The sequence below is a fragment of the Seriola aureovittata genome, chromosome 19 (genome assembly GCF_021018895.1).
Source record: "Seriola aureovittata isolate HTS-2021-v1 ecotype China chromosome 19, ASM2101889v1, whole genome shotgun sequence".
Lineage (NCBI taxonomy): Eukaryota > Metazoa > Chordata > Actinopteri > Carangiformes > Carangidae > Seriola > Seriola aureovittata.
The window spans coordinates 13,536,694-13,558,621 of record NC_079382.1 but is presented as its reverse complement, the minus strand read 5'-3'; the positions used below and the strand labels follow the sequence as shown (position 1 = coordinate 13,558,621).

General features: G+C 41.1%; 1 protein-coding gene across 7 annotated transcripts in view; it reads left to right on the top strand.

Annotated features, from left to right (window-relative positions):
* utrn (utrophin) overlaps positions 1-21,928 on the top strand; it is a 170,979-nt gene that overhangs the window by 93,110 nt on the left and 55,941 nt on the right. For 6 of the 7 annotated variants that reach the window (XM_056405711.1, XM_056405712.1, XM_056405714.1 and 3 more), the window contains 3 exons: positions 8,102-8,274; positions 9,874-10,030; positions 19,225-19,354. In XM_056405711.1, coding sequence (XP_056261686.1) covers positions 8,102-8,274; positions 9,874-10,030; positions 19,225-19,354 — 460 coding nt within the window. Of the gene's footprint in view, positions 1-4,632; positions 5,003-8,101; positions 8,275-9,873; positions 10,031-19,224; positions 19,355-21,928 lie in introns of those variants that run through there. The other variant, XM_056405717.1, reaches the window with a different exon arrangement.

The window sequence follows — 21,928 nt, the reverse complement described above, 5'->3', positions numbered from 1 at the left end:
GTGGACAGGCTTTGTCAGATATAACTATGTCATTCTGGCAGTGTGAGCTCAAGAGACTGCTGCATGAAGAGAACGAATTCCTTTTGTTTCATGAATACTTTTGTCCTGTCAGCTGGTACACATACTATAATGTGTGTGTACGTGGTCCAGGTAAATCAGATACTTCCTTATATCAGATGCTCTTTTCATTGGAGACACAGAATATGAAACATTCATCCTCTTAACTAAAAATATGCTTACATTATTGTGTTACAGTAAATCTCCAATTCAAGTATGCATTGATGCAGAGTATACATGAATGCAGAGCACCAGATTTTTAATATACAGGAAGAGTTCTTTCATGTCTGTACCCCCACTACGACTTGTTCCTCTGTTTGTTATCCTGCCAAATGAGCAGCAAAGAAGAACTTCTCTGTCAGCCAATTATATACACATACACACACACACACATCAGGGCCCTGATCTCCCCAGAAAGGTGCTGCCCTCCGACAGGAAGAGGCGATTTAGTGATAACCTGGGGCACAGGAGGTGATCTCATTGGATGCAGCCTATTTGAGAAGCTGAGAATTACAGTGGAATCCTATGGCTACATTGATTTTTTTGCCCAATGCTCTACATTGTAGTGGCAGGGAACCTGGATTAGATGGGATCAGATGAATCTTTGATGATCCGACAGGGGAATAGCTACTGAGCTATGCCATGGTAGAGAGGACTGCTATTAGAATTGGGTTGTGGGGGTGGGGTATTTGTGTATGTGTGTTTATCTGGCCATATCTGTCTTTGTTCACTCTGGTGTTCAATTGCTCTGTTTGTCATCCTGTGATATGGTTTCCCAACTTTATTTAAACAGCATGGCCTCTGCTCCCTCTTGACATCACCTGAGACAGCAAACTGTTTTTCTTTTGGTTTCCGCTGCTGCTCTTTGAATCTTTCATGTTGTCTCTTTTGGCAGTCTTCTCTCTATTTGGGATTTTAAGGCCAAACTGGTTCACAGTGGGACAGGATTAGCTGCATTTGTTTGAGAGTTTTTTGATCAAATGTATTTCAGATTTTAATATACTTGCTCTTCTCTTATTTTGTTTTTGTTTTTTTCAATTTTTTCAATCTCAAGTGTCTCTTCTCTTTAGGCTTTTGTTAGTAGAAGAATACAATGCTTGTTGACAAATGGAAATGAGCACAATGAGTAAAATAGTAGAAAAAATGTCTAATATAATTGAACAGATTTTGACTTTGCAGGTTTGTGAATGGATTCTTTGACTTAATTCTTTTTAATCCTGCTACACTGAAATGATCTTAAACTGCACAATCTAGTCGCCTCAACTTTCCTGGCCTCTCTTTCTCATAATTATCTGTCACACAAAGACATTTCACACACATTATTTGTCAAAAATGTCTACAGTTGTGCAACAATAAATCTATTTTGAAGTAGAAAATCAAACTATTAAGTGCAGTATTGGCATACTATCACCTTACATAGTTGTAATTGCAAATGTCTTTCTACACACAGAGCAAAATTAGCATTCATTTTGACTCTTGTGTTGCAGTCTAATGTTCACTCTCGTTTTGGCTCTGTTTTTGTTCCACACCAAATCCTGAGGGAAATATCTCGGTCTTTAGCTGCTAATTGCTCCACTATGTTCATCATCCACACGGTCTCTCTGGTTTTTGGTGTTGGGCAGCTAGAGTACATTAGGGGTTTTTTATTTTAGAGCTTTTTCACTAAATACAGCCGCATGCTGCTTCTGGAAATGAGGGTGCTGAGAGTGAACCAAAAAGTAAAACTGTGGGCTGTAAAAACCAAAACAACCTTAGAGCTGAGGGGAGCTGCAGAGTTGGTGATGATTGTCTGTGTGTTCATCAGGCCATGAGCATTGCTCTCAATGTCACACAGACTGTAGTCATTTGATCCACCGTTGATCTAAGAATATTTAATTGTGCAGCTGTAATGATAAGTAAACAAAACTTCTTTGTCCAAATCCAAGGCCATGATGGCGGAGTAAGTCACAACAATACTGTAACATGTAGCCTCTTTAGCTGGAAAAGTAGAGAAATCAGAGCCATGATGGAGAGGACTGAATTATTATCACTTTATCTTTCTGTCTCTTTAGTCTCCCTCACATTCTTCCAGTTTCCGACACGTTTTTCTGCTCTGATGACTATTCATTATTTTATTATTTATTTTTGGATGTTTTTAGCCTGGTACTTCACTTAGTGTAAGTGTTACACCTCGGATCTTGTCGTCTCTGTCGCTCTCTTCTTATTCAGTCAACTTTATTTTTCCCTCTTCCCTCCTTTACTCGTTTTGCCTGAGGGACTGGAAGCGTTACATTCTTACCCCTGTAATGGTCCTAATCCGCTTAGTTTAGTAATGTAGCCCGACATTAACCCCCACGTCTCCTGCCTTAATCTCTATATATGTGCGTGTTTGCATTCTTAATAAGTGTCTGTTATTGTGAATGACAGTCTCGGTTTTAGAAGTCTGAAGCTTCAAAACCCTTGGTAACCCAAAATTGTCTCACGAAAAGGTTGTTTCATCTCGCCTTTTTCCCTTTAATCTCAGTTTCCACTCATTGTTGAATTAGTTATGCTCGTCAAATTAGCCAATGCTAACCAGTTAATTTTACATCCTTCACTGGAAAGCCCTCAAACAGTATATATTTGTCACCATACATCAGAAATGCTGTTTAAGGGCCTTGGGTATGTAAATATTTTTAATTAGCTAAGCACACTTCAAAGTCTTTGTCTTATGAATATGTAACATTGCATTGTATTTTTTTCTCACTTGACAGCCATCTGTCTGCATGTCTTTGATGCACACCACATGTCAGCCCTGCTGTTCAAAATGCCAACACACACTCATACACAAGTCAACAGTCACAGATTCTATGTACAGGTTTAATATATGGAATGCATTTTAATGTTTGCACCTTTTTAACATTGCCCTATAAACTACAGCTGTTATCCAAGCCGCTCCAATGTTATAACCCACCATTTATAGACTTCAAAGCATTTAGCCTTTGTTTTTATAGTATGAACTTCAGCTCTTACTTGATTTAGTCCTCTGTAGGCAGATGGTATTCAAATTGTGGGATATGAAATGTAACAGGTTTTAGTATTTCTGTAGTTCTAGGAGTTGAAACTTGCATAAGAGTTGTTCAGGAAAGGTGTTTTTTATTGAATAAAATGCAGGAAAAAGTCTCTTTGCTGGGGATTATATCAGCCCTGTCCTGACACACAGCCACCCCATCATCCCAAACACCATAACTTTCTTTTTTTCCCCATTCTTTTAACAAAACAGCCACATGTTTTCCTCAGTCCTTGGCTACATGGACATGAAAGTTCCCCCAATGAAACTCTGAACTTTCTTACTTTCATCACTTTCATCTTCCCATTCTTAGTTTTGCACATACTGAATAATGATCCTTATTTAAATTACATCAAAATTTTACTTTTCTCTGAAACTCTCCACTTTCTACCATCCTCCCTGCCTGTACAGGCCTCAGGAAGTGGGTGTGTTGTGTGTTTAGTTAGTTTAGGGGAGAGAGAGAGAGAGGGAGAGAGAGAGAGGTAGAGAGAGGAGGGGAAAGGGAGGATACTGATTAAAATAATAAACAGCTGTGTGGAAGAGTGGGGCTAGTGGCCAGAGAGAAAGAGTGCAACAGAGGGAGAAGAGAGAGGATGGGGACACCAGCCTGGGTGTTTGTGTGACCCCCCCAAGGGAAGAAAAAGCTAAAGAAGAAACATAACTTTTTAATAAGTTTCCTCGTCCGAGGAGGGGAGAAAGGACGGGATGGCAAACAAATCAACCTATCCTTCTTCTCAAGAGGAAAAGAGATAATCAGCAGAGCTCCAACTCAAAGAGGCCGGCGAGGCAGACTCGCTGCCCGGGATCGAGACATCAAGCCTTCAGGCAGCTCCCTGCCAACACGTGGCTCCGGAGAAAGAAGAAGGCATTCTTTGACTAAGTGGCCCAGTCATGGCAGTGATTAGAAGGGTGTGATAGAGCGAGACCAGACCGGGGCTGGAGACCTGAGGGTCGGGGAGGAAGGCAGACACTGAGGTGACTGTCTCTCTGAGCCTGCATTACCTTTACTCAGGGGAAGGAGAAGGCAAACCATATGCCTCTTTGTGCCGCCGTCTCTCCTGTTGAAGTGTGTAGGTTTGTGTGACTGGCAGGGATAAAGTGCTTTTTATCTTTGCAATTGAGAACAAACGCCCCAGCCCTGCCCTGGGTTGGGCTGCTGGACATCGTGTAAACAGCTTCCTTCATACCCAGAGGGGAAGTGGAGGAAGGGAAGCACAGCAAAGTTGAAGGAGAGAGCCAGACCTGTCCTCGGCCACTGGGCAGTTTGCATCAGACTGTCTGTCCCTCAAGACACAAACTGTTATCTCCACTTTGCAGACCTCCACCCAAGATTTGTTGGATTTCCCTCCCAGTTTCAATGCCCCATTCCTGGCCAGAGGAACTCTGCTGTCAGCCTCCAACTGCTACTTTGTCAAATCTCCAGTGGCACCAATCGTCCCGTTAATCCCAGTCCCAGCGCTGAAGCATGACTGCAGGGTAGTTGTCAGCCCCCCCCCCCCCCCCCCCACCACTCAGACTGGCTGCCTGTCTGAAGAGGATGCTACGAACATGTGGTGGGATTGGGCGAACACACACACTGGCATGCATGCACAAGTGCTGCCAAAGGTTGTGTGAAGTGTGTAAATCGCCTGTTTTGGGATTACGACCTGGATTTGACCGTTTTGTGTTGGAATTTTTTTCAAGAGCTGGGTTTCTCTGTAGTTGGATTCAAAATTGTTCAAACTTTGGATTTGCTATTAACCTGTGCCCTGACCTTGAAAGTTTTGACCATAACCACTGGAGGACTTACCAACCCTTCGCTTGTATGACAGTAGAGAAGATGTAGGCACTGGAGCGAGTGGGAGGAGTCAGAGAACACACTCCAATATGATTGGCTTGAACTTCAGCCTGCAGGAGTTCCTCAGAAAGTTTGAACAGGTATATGTCTACAGATTTTAGGATTTTTTAGGACAGCTTGGCCTTGGTGATTCAGTACCTTTTGAATGCAATTTCAAATGCTACAGCCCATGAATACAAACACAGCTAATGTTCAACCCCATCTCTCCCTATGTTGTGGCCTAATGTAGTCAGCTTTATGAGGTCTGAGCAGTCACTCTTGAACTCATTAAAATGGAATAATCGGTTCTGTCCTGCTTTGCTACTTATTAGGGAGAGCTACCGTGCAGAGAGAGAATTAGTACAGAATGAAGAACCCAGAGTCTTGAATTGGACCTAATTTGTCAAAGCAGACCTTTACTGTAATTGTGTTTTTATAAGGGCTAAAGACAAACAAAGCTTAGCCCAGAAAGGGTCATTATATATTATAAAATACCTGTTTTGGGTAAAATTATCATCATCAAATCAGCATGTTTGTGTGTATTTTACTCTAACCACAGTGTGACCATGTGTTTAATGTTCTCATTTTTCTTGAAGCTCAAGTAGTAGCCGTGACTTGAGTTTGGAGGGAGACTCTGTGCCATCTTATCTGTGCTCCAAAGAGCCCAGAGCCAACAAAACTCCATCACTCATTACAGTGTGTATGAGATCCAGAACCCATTAACCTTTCTGCTGCCTTTCTACCCACTCACACACACATACACATCTGTGTGTATGTGTGTGTGTGTGGTAGCGCGTCAGAGAAGTAGTGATTTAGTTGAGTCAGTAGCTGTCTGTGTTTTATTTTGTATGTTTTTATATCTGGTGTACTCACAAGTATGAGTCAATTGCTTCCATGATTATGGGTATGTCTTCATTGTGAAGAGCCAAATTTAAGATTCTTTGCCAGGACCCACACTCTAAACCCCAAATTGAATGAATGTCATTGCTCACATGATGACCTGTGGCACACAAATATTGTGTGTATACGTCTCTTTTAGTGAGAGATAGCGAGTGAGAGAGAAAGTGATCAGTTACCGCACTTAAGCACCAGGATACAAGTTGACATACATAAACCGCTGGCTCAAAGTAGCCTTTCACTGGAAATGAGATTTAAAGGGAGCTTTTGTAAATGAATATATGCGCCTTTATGTGCCTGCACAGTCTGTGCCTTCTGTGCGTGTATGTGCTGGTGTGTGCAGTCAGTGTGACTTCCAAGTGGCAGAAGTAAAAGTGCTAAAGAAAAACAAAAGGGAAGCACTTCGGTAATGACTTGAAACATAGCCAGCTGGCTCAGTGGCAGAATTACTTTCTGTCTTTCACTCTTTGTCTGTCCTTCTGTCTTTCTTTTTCGTTGTCTGTCTTTCTGTCTGTGTCTTCCTCTCTCTCTTCTGTGACCTTTCACAGGCGTTTCAGCTGTGTCAAAAATCCAGCAGGTGATTATCCTTGCAGATCATAGTGAAGGATTTGCTTCAGCCTTTGTGAAATATCTATTGGCATTCAATAAATTGCAACACAGTTGTTGTTGCAAGCCTGTGGTAATTGAAAGGTGTTTTGTGTGTAGCCTGGTTCTACTGTAGCTGGACAATATGTTGCCCACTTTTTTTCCCAAGAACACAGTTTCCAGAGTAACCGAACTGTTGTAACATGTTCCACTAAATGTACACATGGTACGTGTAGACATGTGCATCAAACATCCACTCCATGTGTGTCTCCCATGTGTTTTCCCACATCTTCAGTATCTTAATTAATTAAAGTAATTACATGTGTAGATATTTTTCTTGTGTGATTTTAGCTGGTGTTGAACAATTATTGTAGTACCACATTTGTACCATTACAGCAAGTTTCCGTTGCTGGTCACGGTACACATGCATTTTTTTTTTTTTTTTTTTTTTTTACAGTGTGTAATTTTGTTTTTGCTTAATTTACGGATTTGTGCAGACTGGGAACAATCTTCTGCTAACTGTTAATAACTTCTTTTTATAATTGGTCATTTATTTTAATAATGCAGAGACTACAATAAAACAGTGCGGCAACATTAAAAGAATTTTCTTTGATAAGCAGTTTTACAGCGATTGTAAAATGAAACTCGGTTAATAGCATCATCTATAATACTGCAATGAGAAGGATACACAAGTAACAACTTCAGGCACTGAAGATGGATCATTTCGCACACAATGTCCAAAGTTTTATTACTGTACCGTTGAAGGCTATAGGTACCATTACGGTTTCCTTACCAACTCTAATTTTGTCCCATTTGCAAATCTGTCTCTGTGCTGCAGGCAGTGTTACACTCATCCATATGGTATTGGAGTCTCTTTTTTATCTGCAGTTGAAATGGGTTGAACGGAGGGGAGTCCCAGTAGAGAGAGAGAGAGAGTGAGAGAGAGAGAGGGGGAGAAGAAAAAATGGAGCAGTTTTACACATCTAAAAATAAAACATTTGACAGGATCCTCTGCTTGCGTCAGCCCCCCTTGTGGTTCAACCCTCACACACAAACACTCACACATACCCTTTGAGATGTGGTTGTGTAATAGAGGACACTCACACACACGCATACATGGAAAAATCGTGCTTCGTCACAGTACTTAATGTGATGGCCTCTTGTAGACACACACACACACACACACAGACACACACACACACACACACACACACACACACACAAACACAATATTTTGGAATGGCACCTCATTACATTAGCATTGCATACTGTATCTGAGCATAAAATTAGGAAAGCTTGCTTTGGTGTATCCCTGTTATGACTTAATGCGGCATTAGTACGAAGGCAGATATTTCTTTGAGACTTGCTCCTGGTTGGCCCTTCCAGTGAAAGGGTGGGAGTTAAAATCTTTTTTGTCAAAAGAGTCAAAAAGTACTTCAAGAACATTTCAAGAAAATATAAACTTCTCTGCCCTCTGGAAATGTTGTGAGCAGTATAGCGTGAACTCCCTCAAGACTAGTCTTTGTGACAAAATCCAATGTTATTTTCGGTTCATGAATAATCAGCTGTGACAGCGTAGAGGACTGTGACATCCAATTCTTGGTGCGTGTGATATGAACTTACTTTTGCTTTCCTTGACTGTACAGTACGTTTTCACAGAAACTTTCCCTGTCGAAATGGTCAGCTGTGACAATTCTTCTTTTTCTGTGTGTTTGCAGGACATCCAGGCTGAGATCGACGCCCACAATGACATCTACAAGAGTGTGGACGGAAACAAGTCGAAGATGGTCAAGGCTCTGGGCAGTTCAGAGGAGGCTGTGTTCCTCCAACACAGACTGGATGATATGAACCAACGGTGGAGCGACCTGAAGGCCAAATCAGCCAACATCCGGTCAGTAAAACCCGATCCAAAACTCAGAAATAGACATGTTTTCGCTTTCTCAAGTGTTTTGGGTTGTGCAGCTCAGATTTCAACTTTCTGCTATTTTTGCTGCTCTCATCTCTGCAAAGAAAAAAACATCTAAGCAGAAGGTCTTGATCATGGAAGTGGTTCAAGTAGGTCTCTGCTTCAGTTTACTATTTTAATCAACCAGTGAATCACACATTGTAGAAGTTAGTTTCCAAGAGAGAGTGTTATTCTCACTTGTCAAATAAGAAAACAACAAAAAAGAAAGCTTCCATCTGGGACACCAATACACTGCACTCATGCATTTAACTCATAATATATCTCCCTTACTGTTACTGTACACTACTGGATCAACACTCTCGGCTCATGAAAAGAAAACAGTCCAATTCATGATGGAACATGACTCACATGTTTTGACATACAGCACAGCACATTGTGGAATATTGCTGTGTTTCCTATCAGCTGTACAGACACAGTAGCTCCTGTTTTCCACTCTGTCCCCCATGGAAGACAGGGATGAAAAAGGACCTGAGAGCCACCACAGTGGCACATAAACTTCTGAGGACACAGCCAGTGCAGCGTCAGCCACATCCTCGACATAAATAAATATGATTGGTGATGGGTGGCGATGTAGAGGATGAAGAAAGTGAAGGTGGAAGTGAAGTTGACAGGACCAGATGGAGATGTTCGTTTGTTCAAAGGCAAAGAGGAGGGAAGAGGGTGGAGAGAAGCAGCACAGGAGCACAACAAAGCTACAGGGGCAGGTGGAAAGGTTAGAGAGGCTGAGGAGGAACCGAGGGAAATAAAAAAAAAAAAATGAAATAAAAAAAAGTGTGGGGAAAGATTCTGTGCTGAAACTAGCTCGTTTTCAGTGGAAAAGAATAAATGGGAGTGATTCAAGGTCAGGCAGTGCAGACATAATAGGCTGGACTTGTTCCACAGGAAGACAGGCGAGAGAAAAATAGACAGTGAGAGATCTGTGTGTGTGTGTGTGTGCATGTGTGTGGGAGGTGAGGCACCGTGTGTGTTGAATGTGTGCAGCCCATTTTGCCTTAATTGCGGTACATGTGTAATTAAGGCTAACTTGGCGAGTGGCAATATGTGGTCTCTGTACACAGTGTTCGGATACATTATGCCCACAAAAGTGCTTATCAACACATATTCCATGTGTAATACCACCCACACAATTAGCAGCCAGCTGTGTTGCCTTAAACAAATAACACCTTCTCCAGAAGGGCAGCAGCCTCCCTTGAGTGGTCAGCGATGCGTTTTTTATAGAGGTTTTGTAGTTAGATGATTTTCCTAAGCTTTAAGCCTTTTATATAATACGTTTACTAGAAATAAAAGAATATATCTGGCTTTACTTCTGTATGAATACAAGTGTCAGCCTTTAAAAGGTGCTAAATCTACCATCATATTAATGTGAACCTGCCTGAACATATTATGGAACGTAAGAAGCAATGCTATAGTACAGATGTGTCTCTGTCTTAGAGTTGTCAGTACAAGACTGTATATGCTTCAGCGGTGAGAGCTGAAAATGTATACAGTATAATAATAGTTTAAGTGGATGGTGTTCGTTGGCAGAGCCCATCTGGAGGCGAGTGCTGAGCGCTGGTCCCGTCTGCTGGGTCTCCTGGAGGAGCTGTGGAGGTGGATCTGCATGAAGGATGAAGACCTTGCCAAGCAAATGCCCATTGGAGGAGATGTACCCACCTTGCTACAGCAGCAGAACCACTGCTCGGTAAGTACTATCGCCACAGGCAATGTTCCTGCCACCCGATGCAACATTTATCATCTTTTGTCCCTCATTGTTTTCATCAAGTCTCCAAAAAGAGGAATTTTTGGAATTTGACAGTCTTAAAAAAAAAAGGCAGTATGGCTTTCTTCTGTATACGTTATAGCAGCTTGATACATTCAGCACCATGTTATGTACTGCATAAGTATTCAAGGCCCTACTTGAATGCCCTAACAAGGTGTTTTCACTTATGGACTGTGCTTGACTGACATCTCCTTGACCCTTATATTCATTTTTTACTACTATAAGAGTGAAAAAAAAAAAAGTATCATTCCTATTGATTCATGGAGTTCGATCTCACAAAATTCTGGTGCCTCCCATCTTCAGCCTTTGCAGAGCCCAAAATAAACTTAAACATAAACACTCCAGTGGGTGTTTGTGTTTGAGTTTTAGTCAAAGGCAACTGGATGACTGAGAATATTCATAACATGCATCATGTTGATAAAATGACCACTGCCACATCGTAAGATACACAACCATAGTCATCCTTTTGACTCAGGAGGTGGGGAAGCACTAGTGTGGCTAATAACTTTAACAATGGCTCCATTCTCTTCAAGGATCCCAGTAAACCATGACACTGTGCTGGCATTCACAAAACCAGGACCGTGTAACTGAGCCATCGTTCACTTTATTATTTATACCTGTACTGTCTTACCCTGACGTGTCAAAATGTCTTATGTGGAAAAAAAAGCCTCTGTATACAGTATATAGACAAAACACACTCAACACTTCTGTCTACATAATTAAGCATCAAACTGCTGCCAGACTAGACCAAGTACGACAGCGCTGGCTTACAGTGTCTGACACTAACAGAAAAAATCTTGCTCACCCTACCTATTCTCTGTAATGTTCCTGACCATAATGGATAAGCAGGCAGCTGATGTACCTTATTTTGAAGTGTTCATATGCAATGGATTCATTCACTGGATTCAATTTCTACAAATGTGATGAACAGTCAGTGCTGAAACCACAAGACGACACTGTGACTGTAAAGCAGTTGCAATAATCACCATGACATTATCAAATGTCTGGCTCATCAGCAGTGTGGTTACACTGCATTCATCTGAGCTACACATTGCAGCAGTCAAGCCTAATCATGCCACAGTGTTTTATGTCTCCGTGGTTAATGATCAGTAGTGTTGTTACAGTAACTCAGCAGCAGCCATACATAAAACTTGTATCAGCGGAGAGTTAATATCAAAATACTGTTCCACCTGTTTCATTCTTAGAGTTATTGTTATTTATCACCCATATACCACACTGTATTACTGTTCTCAAAAAGATCAATACCATCCTTGTGCCGTCTCATTCACACCTTTGTCATCAGCGCTATTTGTCTTCCGTGTTCCCCTCTATATTATTTATTCTAACCACTGGTTATTGCGATAGTGTGTTGCTTTGTAATTGCTTTCAGATAGATGACCCACCCTGTGGCTACTCTCAGTCCGCCGGCCGTCACTGATGATGTTGCTCTTGACATCGTAATGTGTTTCTCCGCACCTCGTTCACAACACTATTATTTTGTCGCCTAAAAAGCTTTGAGAGTAAACACACGTGCAGCCATGCGTGGGCGCAGAATCACAAACACACTTGTAAGAGTGTGTTTGTGTGACACTTGCTAGACCTTCATATGACAAAAGCTAAAGTGTGCCCCTGTGCAACTACTTTAAGGATGTGTACAATTTTATTACAGTGTGACAAACATTTCTAAGCATTACAATATGTAATGTAATTATATATTACTTTATATTTTCGAGGTCGAGGCAATACCAGTCCAGACTAATCAAGCAACCACGTACACAGAGACCAAATCAGTTTCCAAAAACAATGAAGGGAGATATGTCCTCAATTATAAGGAGGTGTATCAAAGACACGTCAATACTATTACATGGAAGGAGAAAAATGAATAAAGAAAAAATAAAAAAGGCAAAAAACTGTTAGAATGGAAGAATGGAAAAAAAAATGTTTTAATACATTTCAAAAAAGTCTATAAGACATAGGAATTTTAAGTATATTTTTTTTTTTGGGCTTTTGTGCCTTTATTGGACAGGATAGTGGAGAGAGACAGGAAATGGGGAGGCAGAGAGAGGGGGAATGACATGCAGTAAAGGCCGTCCGATGCGGGACTCGAACCGGGGCCAGCTGCAGCAAGGACTGTAGCCTCTACACATGGGGCGCCTGCTTAGACCACTACGCCACATGACGCCCCAAGACATAGGAATTTTAAACCCCATTCTGACACATTCGCATGTGCATTCTTGCAGCCACTTAGAAAAGACAAAATATCGAGAAAGTCAGCGATAACTGATCAGCTGTGAAGTCAGAGTCTGGCTCTTTCCAATGGCAGATGATCAATTTCTTGGCTGCTTTAAGGCCTGCTAAGTGTAGTCTTTTAACGATTTAACAAAGAATCATCATACAAAAGCAGAGCAGACTGTGAAAAGAATAATAGTTTTCCCACAATCTTGGCTAAAAACATATTAAGAAAAGAATATCGCAGCCACGACAGTGCCAGACCATGTGAATATATTGTACACCAGGGAGCAAAAAACTACAATCAAGCTTGAGAGATGGACTCAAAAAGAAAGAGATAATCTGCTGTATTGTTTGCCAGTTAAGAACTGGCATGAAAACTCAATAGCTAAGTTTTAGTTTCACTTGTACTTTGAGGGATGAGACAGTTAGTAGCTGTCCATGTTAATCAAAATTTGTCCTCTGAGGTCTGAGATGATATTGAGGCTCCCTCTGTGTCTTGTACCCACCACCTGACAGAGAGCAGAGACAGGCTTCAACCCAGCAGATCAGACAAGCTCCATTAGATAAGGAATGGGGCTGAGACCGCACAATAACCACAAGAGAATACAACCTTCCTGCATCTCCACATTCACCTTCCTTTTCTCATTACCCTCTTTCGGCTCTTGTGTCTCGTTTGCTGTCATTCCGCTCTGCATCTCCTTTCTTTACACTCCTCCTTTCTCTTTCCATCTCACTCTGCCTTCTCTCTATTCCCTTGTTCATCTCCAGGTCTTCGGCTTTGAGAATGCCGAAATAAGAAATAATGGAACAAGGGAGTTGAAAGTGAGGAAGGCTCACTTTTCATTTGGACTATGTTATATTTTTCCCTTTGCTTCCTCTTCTGTATTCTTAATAGATTGGCCTGGAGGTCTCTGCGACCCTGAGAGTTATGAGGGGGCTGAGCAGCACAAAGAGCTGGGGCTTTGAACATGTCATGCTCTATTGCTTGCTTACACCAACAGACACACACATTGAGTCCCCTGTGCTCACGCAAACATACACACACACACACACACACACACTTCAGTCACTCAGTGATACACACACACATGCCAGCTGCTCTGTCACAGAAATGAAGGAAATGTGTACAGCTATATGGAAATTGGTATCTATGAGGTAGGGAGGGCTTAGAAGGACTAAGTGGAAAAACCTGTCTTTTTTTTCTGCCCCTTTTTTTCTGGTAGACTCGGAAAGATAAAAGAGGAAGGCTAAGCCACTTAGCCCAACAGAGAGAAACGGATATTGCTGTTATTAAAGAATCAGAGGGAAAAAAAATATGAGAGAGCAGTAGTCCGAACAGTCAGGCAAGAAAGTGATGGACAGGAAGCAGAAAACAGAAGTACATACAGCTCAGGAGAAAAGAGGAAGGACAGAGTTTTATATGAAGAGGAAAGGAAGTCCTGTTTGTTTTGTGTTTCCAACACAATTGTTGCATTAGCTTCTGTCTGAGAGACGCTGTCTACCTTTTAAAACACTGAAAGAGATTAAAGTGTGAGAGTGAGCGAGGGGTATTGGTCTTGCCTTACTGGAGCGACTTCTTGCTCCACCCTCTGTCCATTGATCTCTGCCTGTGTTTTTCTTTGCTAAAATGTCCATTATAGCATTTATTAATCACACTTTCAATTATCCATTAAAGGGCCTTTGTCACAGTCCATCTGATTAAACTCATCAATCCGCTCTATTAAATTAACAGCTTTTAGATCAAGGAGTGGGAACATGGGAGCGAATGCTTGTGGGCATTTTCAATGACTCTTATCATTCAGCAACTGTTGGCTTTTTGTCTACGTTATTAGGTCTGTCCAATCTTGTCTTTTCAAAAGCTTCTTCAGATGTTTCACATTGAATAAATATGAAGACAAACAGGCAAACCGTGATTGTATTTGAATTTAGTTTACTTTCTCAGTAGTCTAAACATGCCGAAGTAGTGTACATTCACCCTCTCTAAAGAGAGGAGGGTCTAATAATCTGCCACAAAACCCATCTTAATCATTGTGCCTGAATGACTGATTAGCACCATTTGTACCTGAATGGACAGGTCGTAAAGGAGAATGAAATGGATTAAAGTGCTGCGCTGGACTTAACCTTATCTCTTAGGAAAGGAAGGACTTTTTTTTTTTTTTTTCAACCCACAATTGCTTCGCTTTGAGTAACTTTAAATTTTTTTGTCTGCTTCCTCTACACATGTCGGGAGCAGTTTTGTGATTGTGTTAGACTTGTGTCCTGACAGTCTGAAGCCCTGTCCCTAATCAGAGTCTTGTTTTAGTTGTGCATGCCTTGCAAAACAATACACCACTATTGGTGTCAGTTATTGGTGCTGTAATTGATATTTTCATTTCAACAATGGCTCAAAAGACTACAGGTGATATGAAATTGGTCGCTGGTGGTGATGAACCCACCTGGCTGCAGTTTCCCTCAGTTTCACAGAGCTCTACAAGGTCTTCCATGTCATTGTTTTCATTCTCACTGCTCTCATCAGCTTCGTTTTCAGTTGCATCCAGCAACTGTTTCAACTAACTGGTTCTAAAAACGCAACTTCATATATGTTGACAACATATAAAACAATAAAATCACAAATCAGTGTGGTCAGTTGTAATGAACAGTAATAAAGAGGAAAAAAGCTCCTGTGATTTCATGCTTAAAATTCCAGTTGCATTGGGAGTGAGGGACTATTGAAAATATTCATGTTTTGCCAGAAGCATCAGAAAATGCCTCTTAGTGTTCTGTAAAATCAATGTAAATCGCTGCAGCAGCAGCGGCACAGCATTGTAAAATAAACATATCCTATACATATTTTAAGGAAAATAATAAAGTTACTCTGTTGTGTCACTGAAGAAACATATGTATAAATTATTATTTAACTTCCTGTTTTATTAGCTGCAAAGCATTCACAGGCTGACATCTTGACACATCTGTTGGCATTTTGCAGCCCTGTGGGTATTTTACTTATTTAAAAATGGCCAAGACTGGAAGCAGTAGATTAGTAGAGCATGTCAGAGAGTATGATTTCAAACAAGCAGCATCTATCACTAGCTTTTAGCTGTTCTAAGATAACAGTGGAGGCTAAGGGCGAGGGAGCAATTAAATTCTTAGGCTGAGTCACTCTGAGGCTCCTTCATGTAGTGTGTAACTGTATGAGGTTAAAAAAAGTCCCATTTGGTTCATTTGGTTCAGAACACAGTAGTTCAATGCGTAAAATAAATACCTAAAAATACTTGTTTCTATTATTTATTTTTGCCATAGAAAAAAATAGAAGTCATCAGTTTCTTGACAATTTGTAATTTATTTGGATTTGACCTCCTATTTTGAAGGATCCTTGAGTCCCTGTCAGGTGCTTTTCTGATGTAGAGAGCTGGTGTGATTTAGTGGTCCTTTCAGAGGAGGCTTATTTAGTTCCAGGAAGAAGATGAGGGGTGTGGTAATATTGCAAAGAAGCTGAGATAGCAGGGGTTTGAGAGCGGGAAGAGGGATGTTTGGCAGAGCTCTGAAAGTAGATGTGTTGTGATGTTATCTTATCGGCGCCACAGCACAGGGCACACAGTGATAAGCGTTTGCTGTGCCGCTACGGCCACACACAAACACAAACCCCCTCTCTCACACACACAATCATTCAAATACCAAAATGCACACACACACAGCCAAGGTCACAGTCATTATACAAAATAGATGCCATAAGTATTTTGGTACTGACAAGAGTCCTTTCTTTCCCTTCACAAATCAAGCAAGCATACAACCAGACCATGTTCTGATGTGCCAATGCTGAAAACTATTAAAATGAAGAGCAAAGTTAAGACCTGCTGCTTTTTATATTCGACACAGACAGCCATGTTTTATCACTCATAGGCCAGCTGGGATTTGCTTGCTTAAAACAAGCTTTATTCTTAACCTGAAAGCTATACAAGTTTTTGATATTTACCTCTCATGCTCACTCTGAACAGTGTGTCCCTGTGTGGCACTCTGATAATGTGAGCTCGATGAAGTTTCACTAAAAGCACTTGTTTGAGTTTTAGGGAAAGATCTTTGGTGTTGTCGTCTGTCTGAACTGCAAGGATACCCAGTGGCTGGATGACAGGCAGAGTGGCTGTTTGCTAACACAGGGAATTACTTGGCACTACTTGTGTTGCCATTGTAACAACCTTCCATGGCTTTGCTTGTCTCTTTGAATCCAGTTAACACTGAAGGGCGACGTCTGGGGGAACACTACTGTGATAAATTTCAACATTTATTGTAATTGACAAGTAATACAGTTAAATTAGGGCTGGGTAATTTTATTATTACGGTATCAGAATTAAGCTTCGGAGTTCATTCTTGACCTTGGAATCTGCAGTTGACTAAAAAATCTGACCACAAGGTCCACTTAGTAGCTGCTACTGAGCTTTCACTCATATCACTCAGTCTTCATCAGCAGGTGGAGTTTGTCCTGTTGTCATGGGCTTTTAAATTTAAATAAACAAGCTTTTTGGCATTGTATAGCCTGTAGATGAAACAATTAATCCGAAAACTTAATTGAGAATGAAAATGATAGTTGCATACAGTGTATACATACATACATTACACAGGTCATCTAAAATAAATTTTTTGACAAATGTCCACTTACAAGCTTTTTCTGGAGCTTTGAACCACATCTCTTGGTCTTCATTAGTAGAGTTTGCTCCATTGTCATCAATCATTTTCATACAGTTAAAACATTGCTCTGTTACAATGGGAATTAAGAAGAGCATATTGTAGAGTACACAGCTTGCTGGTTTGATGTTTTAAATATAAGTTCCCTTTAGATTTGTTTTTTAATCAGGCGTCTCTGATTTATCCAACCAGGGATGTTTCCACCAGGATGTTTTTTGTGCTCACATTGAGCCCTCTGTCTGTGATTTGCAGGAAAGAATTTTATTGTGACCTAAAAAAAAAATGAATTCAGAATATTTTACTTGTTAAACACTAGCAATGTTCAAAAGATATTTGTGAATAAGCAACTTCTTCACACTCAATTCAATCGCCTCTAAAGTGTAATTTATGACACACAACATATCTTTGAGAGCAAAACAAAAGACATATGCAAAACCTAGAAGTTGGTTCTGACTGGTCGTTGTCCTCACAGCTTAGTTCCCCATCTTCCTTTTCTTATCTCTGCTGCCCATACACACCTCTTTTTCTCTTCCTCAATCACCTCGCATTTAGTTTCTATCTCTCAAGGTCCCCTCTCTGAGCTACCTGCCTATTATGTTTCCTCCATGGGAGCGGGGAAGAAATCATTGGAACGGAGCAAACCATTTATTAGCAGGGGTGATTTAATTTGTGTTCAGCAAGAAGCTCCATTTCTGGGTGAGGGCACATTTGTCCGTAGGAGGGTGTGGGAAATTGTCATTGCAGTGGTCTAAACTCAACTTTTACAGTAACTTACTCCGAGCAATGAGCTTTTTCATTTAGTAACTAGAACAAAATAATCAGTGAACATCTCAAGGATTGTGAGCTGACTCCTACTTCCCATCCTCGTCCTCAGCTGCTTCTCCCCTTCTCTCTCTCAGATGGCACTGTATGTATGTGCGATCCCACTGAACCCAGCATGTTGTCGTCTGCTGCTCAGTCAGTCAATGTTGTGTGCGTGAATTTTTGGCATCTCATTTTCGCTGCATTCGTCTGTTTGATAAGTCTGATAAGTGTGAGACTTTATCAAAGTGAGTCGTCCCATCTAATCAACGTGCCTCATGGTGCCTTCAACTGCGTTGCCTCCTCACAAAGTAATCACACACTCCGATAGACAATGAAGTCCCCCGGGGGTCACACTTATATTAAAACAAGAATAATTATACTGTTACATGCATGCTCACTCCTTCTATCTAGATTTATCGCCTGCTGTGAGCTGTGGCAAGGCTGAATAATTGACATGAGAGTAAGAAAAGTATGTGTCAAATTGCCCTGTGAACTTTTAATAAGACACTGTTTGGATGTGGACGAGCATATGTTTGTGTGTGTGTATGTTTGTGTGTGGTGATTTGTCTATCGCAATATGAGCTGCTTTCTAAGAGGATGAGCAGGATATGTGGTATTGCTAGCTGCCTCTGTAATGATAATTCCTGCAGGGTCATAGCACTCAGCAACTCACTTCATTCTGCGGATCACTCAGCTAATTTCACACCGACCCCAAGGAAATGCCCGGTTTGACCCGGCACTCTCGCCTTCAAGCGCTGCTCTGTTCTCAGAGCTCTTACTCCCACTGACCCTCTGCTGCTCTCTCGCTCTCTCTCACCTCTTGCTTTCCCTCTTAATAAGGGAAGACCGGGCAGGGAAAGTGTTTTGTTATGCAGCAATCACCTAATTAGTGGTTGAGAGTGTTGTTTATCTCCTCCATAAGCTGAACATAAACATCTGCAATCGTTCTTTGGTTGTGTGTGTGTGTGTGTGTGTGTGTGTGTGTGTGTGTGTGTGTGTGTGTGTGTGTGTGTGTGTGTGTGCGTGCGCGTGCGTGCGCGCATGCATGAGTGTGAGTAAATCATAAGAGCCTTTCATAATATTATGAAAGTCAGAGCAGATTTTAGCAGAACTGGTTGATTAGTAGATATTACGGTGTGTGTGTGTGTGTGTGGGGTGGGGGGGGTGGGGTGGGGGGGTTGCAACACCCTTTTTAAAATACTCCAGGTTCATTTGGAGTTCATTGGAGAATATAAGATCAGGAGACAAGAGTCAAACACGCACATACCTGCAGAGGAAATACATTAATTACCCCTTTTACAAATTCTCTGTCCAAGAAAATTTCTTCTTACACATGGATCCATTAGGATCATCAAATTTACTTCTAATGAATGATTTGTGATTGCATGTATTAACCCACTGCTCTGTGTTTCTTCCTGCAGACGCTACGGTCAGAACTGAAAGAACGTGAGCACTTGGTGATCAGTACTTTGGACCAGGCTAGGATGTTTCTGGCTGACCAGCCAATCGAAGGTCCCGGAGAGCCACGCAAGAACCTGCAGCCAAAGACTGGTACGTTTTCCCTCTCTTTAATAACATCTACATATAAATACCAGTGTTTGGAAAAGAAGTAGAGGATCATAATCATATTGCATTAGAGAGCAGCTTGTCTTTCATCACACTGTGATCTAAATTAATGTATCTACCTTAATTGCTGAGGTCTGGAAACCAATTTTGAAATAAGAAATGTCACTAAAACTATTATTGCAGTACCATTTATGGTCCATATTAACCACTTTTTCTGCTCCCTTATAATGGGAATTTCCATTAAATAAGAGCTCATATTAAGCCTCAGGTGGCCTGATCTTGCAGTAGTACAGTAAGTCCTCCAGTATCAAGTCAAAGGCTTGTTGCTACTGTATGTAGTATTGAAGCAGTTTATCCATTGTGCTTCACCATTGTCTGAAATCACCTTGGTAACCAGATTTACCAAGGTTTTCACCTGTTTGTCAGGTGCAAATGTTGACGCATTCTGCACTCAACACATGCTGTGTGTCAATCAAACATTCACAGGAGTCACAGTTTGCATGTCATTTTATGCATTGTGTGTCTCAGTCCTCATTGCATATGTATTTATGGGTAGGATCTTGCAATTGGGAAGTGATAGGTTAACAGAGATGATTATGTATTCCACTGGATTTACTGAGGTCCTGCTGTTTGCGGCTGTGAATTTTGCAGGGGAAACACGGCGCAGACAGGAAGAGCCACAAGTAAGGCTGTAATGGTGGAAATAAACTTGCATTAAGTCTAGGCTCATTTATAACTAAAACCTGATTATTAGAAACAAATAGGCAATTATTAATTAAGACATTATGTGATTACTGTAACTCAAAGTGGACGGGGAATTGTGGTTTGTGTTCATCAAACTGGAATTTGAATTTAAACATCAATCACTACATACCTTAGAACACTTTGTTTTGTTAAGATATCTAAGTGAGAGCTTGGCTGCATTTACCTCAGGATTAACATCTATATCAACCAAAGCTTCACCTCCACCTGTTCCACTCTGCTTTTTCTCTGTCTCCTTCTTTCCCTCTCTCTCTCTCGCTCTCTCTCCTCTGGTAGCGTTGCTGTCATTTTGTGTCATCACTGACAGGTGTGGACTTGCGCATGTCTAATGTTTGCATCTATAAAATGTGAATAAGTGGTTTACATATCACCATCGCTACAGTTTCGTTAAGAATTTTTTAGGGCTCTATATATTGATCATAAATTGCACACTCAGAATTCAGACACTTCAAGAAAATGGTGGAGGGTAAAAATAGTGCTCCAGAATCACACAAGAAAGATGACATCCCCTGGCCTCTTTCCTGTTTCATGTGAGGGATATCAGTCATTAAACCTTTTGGTTTCAGTATTTGGAGATATTGCCTTCAATGGATACAATGCAGTCGATTGCTAACAGGAAATGAAGGCAATGAAACGCATCAACAATTCTTGGCAGGACTTAAACTGGAGGGACATTGGATTACCTGTTCGCTGTCTTACACCCCTAAGTCACAAAAATGCCCCTGTACAGTTCTTTTTTGCCCAGTTTGTAGTATTAGATCAGAAAGGTTTTCTCATCCAGTACATTCTGTACCAAAAAGCACAGCAAACCTGTCTGGTTTTCTTCATACCAAATGTGAGGACTTATTTGGCTCAGTTTCAAGGTTAAGTGCCAATCGCTAAAATTCCAGCTGGTTCTAATATCAATATATAAAAAGCGCCCAACAATCAAATATGCGCCACCTCATTCAGCATTTCCTCTCTGTCTCTGTTGGATGCAGCAGGGAAGTCTTAGTTAAGTCAGCACATTTCCCTTCAAACTAAAACCCTACTGTGTAAATAATTAAACCAACCCAAGGGGCTGTGTAGAGGTGTGGCGAGACTTCAGAGCGCAGACCGATAGGCTTGTTGTCTGTGATCTTTGATACGGATATCAAAGCGTCGTCTCATTATATAAATAGATAAAAAGCTGATTTAAGATCAGAGGCTGCGCTTGTGTAATCAGAGGAGACGGGATTTCTCAGAGAGACGCTGTGGTAAAGTCTTAACAATTTTAATTGTCATACATTCCTATACTCTGTTAGTATTTTGTTTTGTCAGTGCCACTAAATTGACTTTCATTGCTTTGTTTGCACCCGGCATTCTCCATTACAAAAGACAAACACCGCGTGTCTACGCGAGGTGCTAACTGCTGTACGTCTCACAGATGTTTGCCTTGTGTGTGTAAAGGGGGGAGGGATGGAGAAAGTGGGAAAAAAAAAAAGACTTGCAGAGGTGCAAAAAGTGAAGATGGTAATTCAGTCATTACCCTGGTGATGAGACTTTAAAACTCATAAAAGCTGCTCATCTGTTTTGTAGTTAAAATGGGTGGTTGGAGAGCAGTTTTCTCATCTGCCAACTCCTTTCTCTCCTTTTTGTCTGCATCCTCCAATAAGTCACAATTATCCTGTCCTCTCACCTTTCATGCCATCATCATTCCCCACATCCTCTCCCTTACCCTATTTTCTTTCTTTTGGCCACTTTCATCATGCCTCGGCTGCCTTCTCACCACCCTTACTGTAATTGACATCCTTTTTTTCTTTTTTCCCTTTGCTCTTC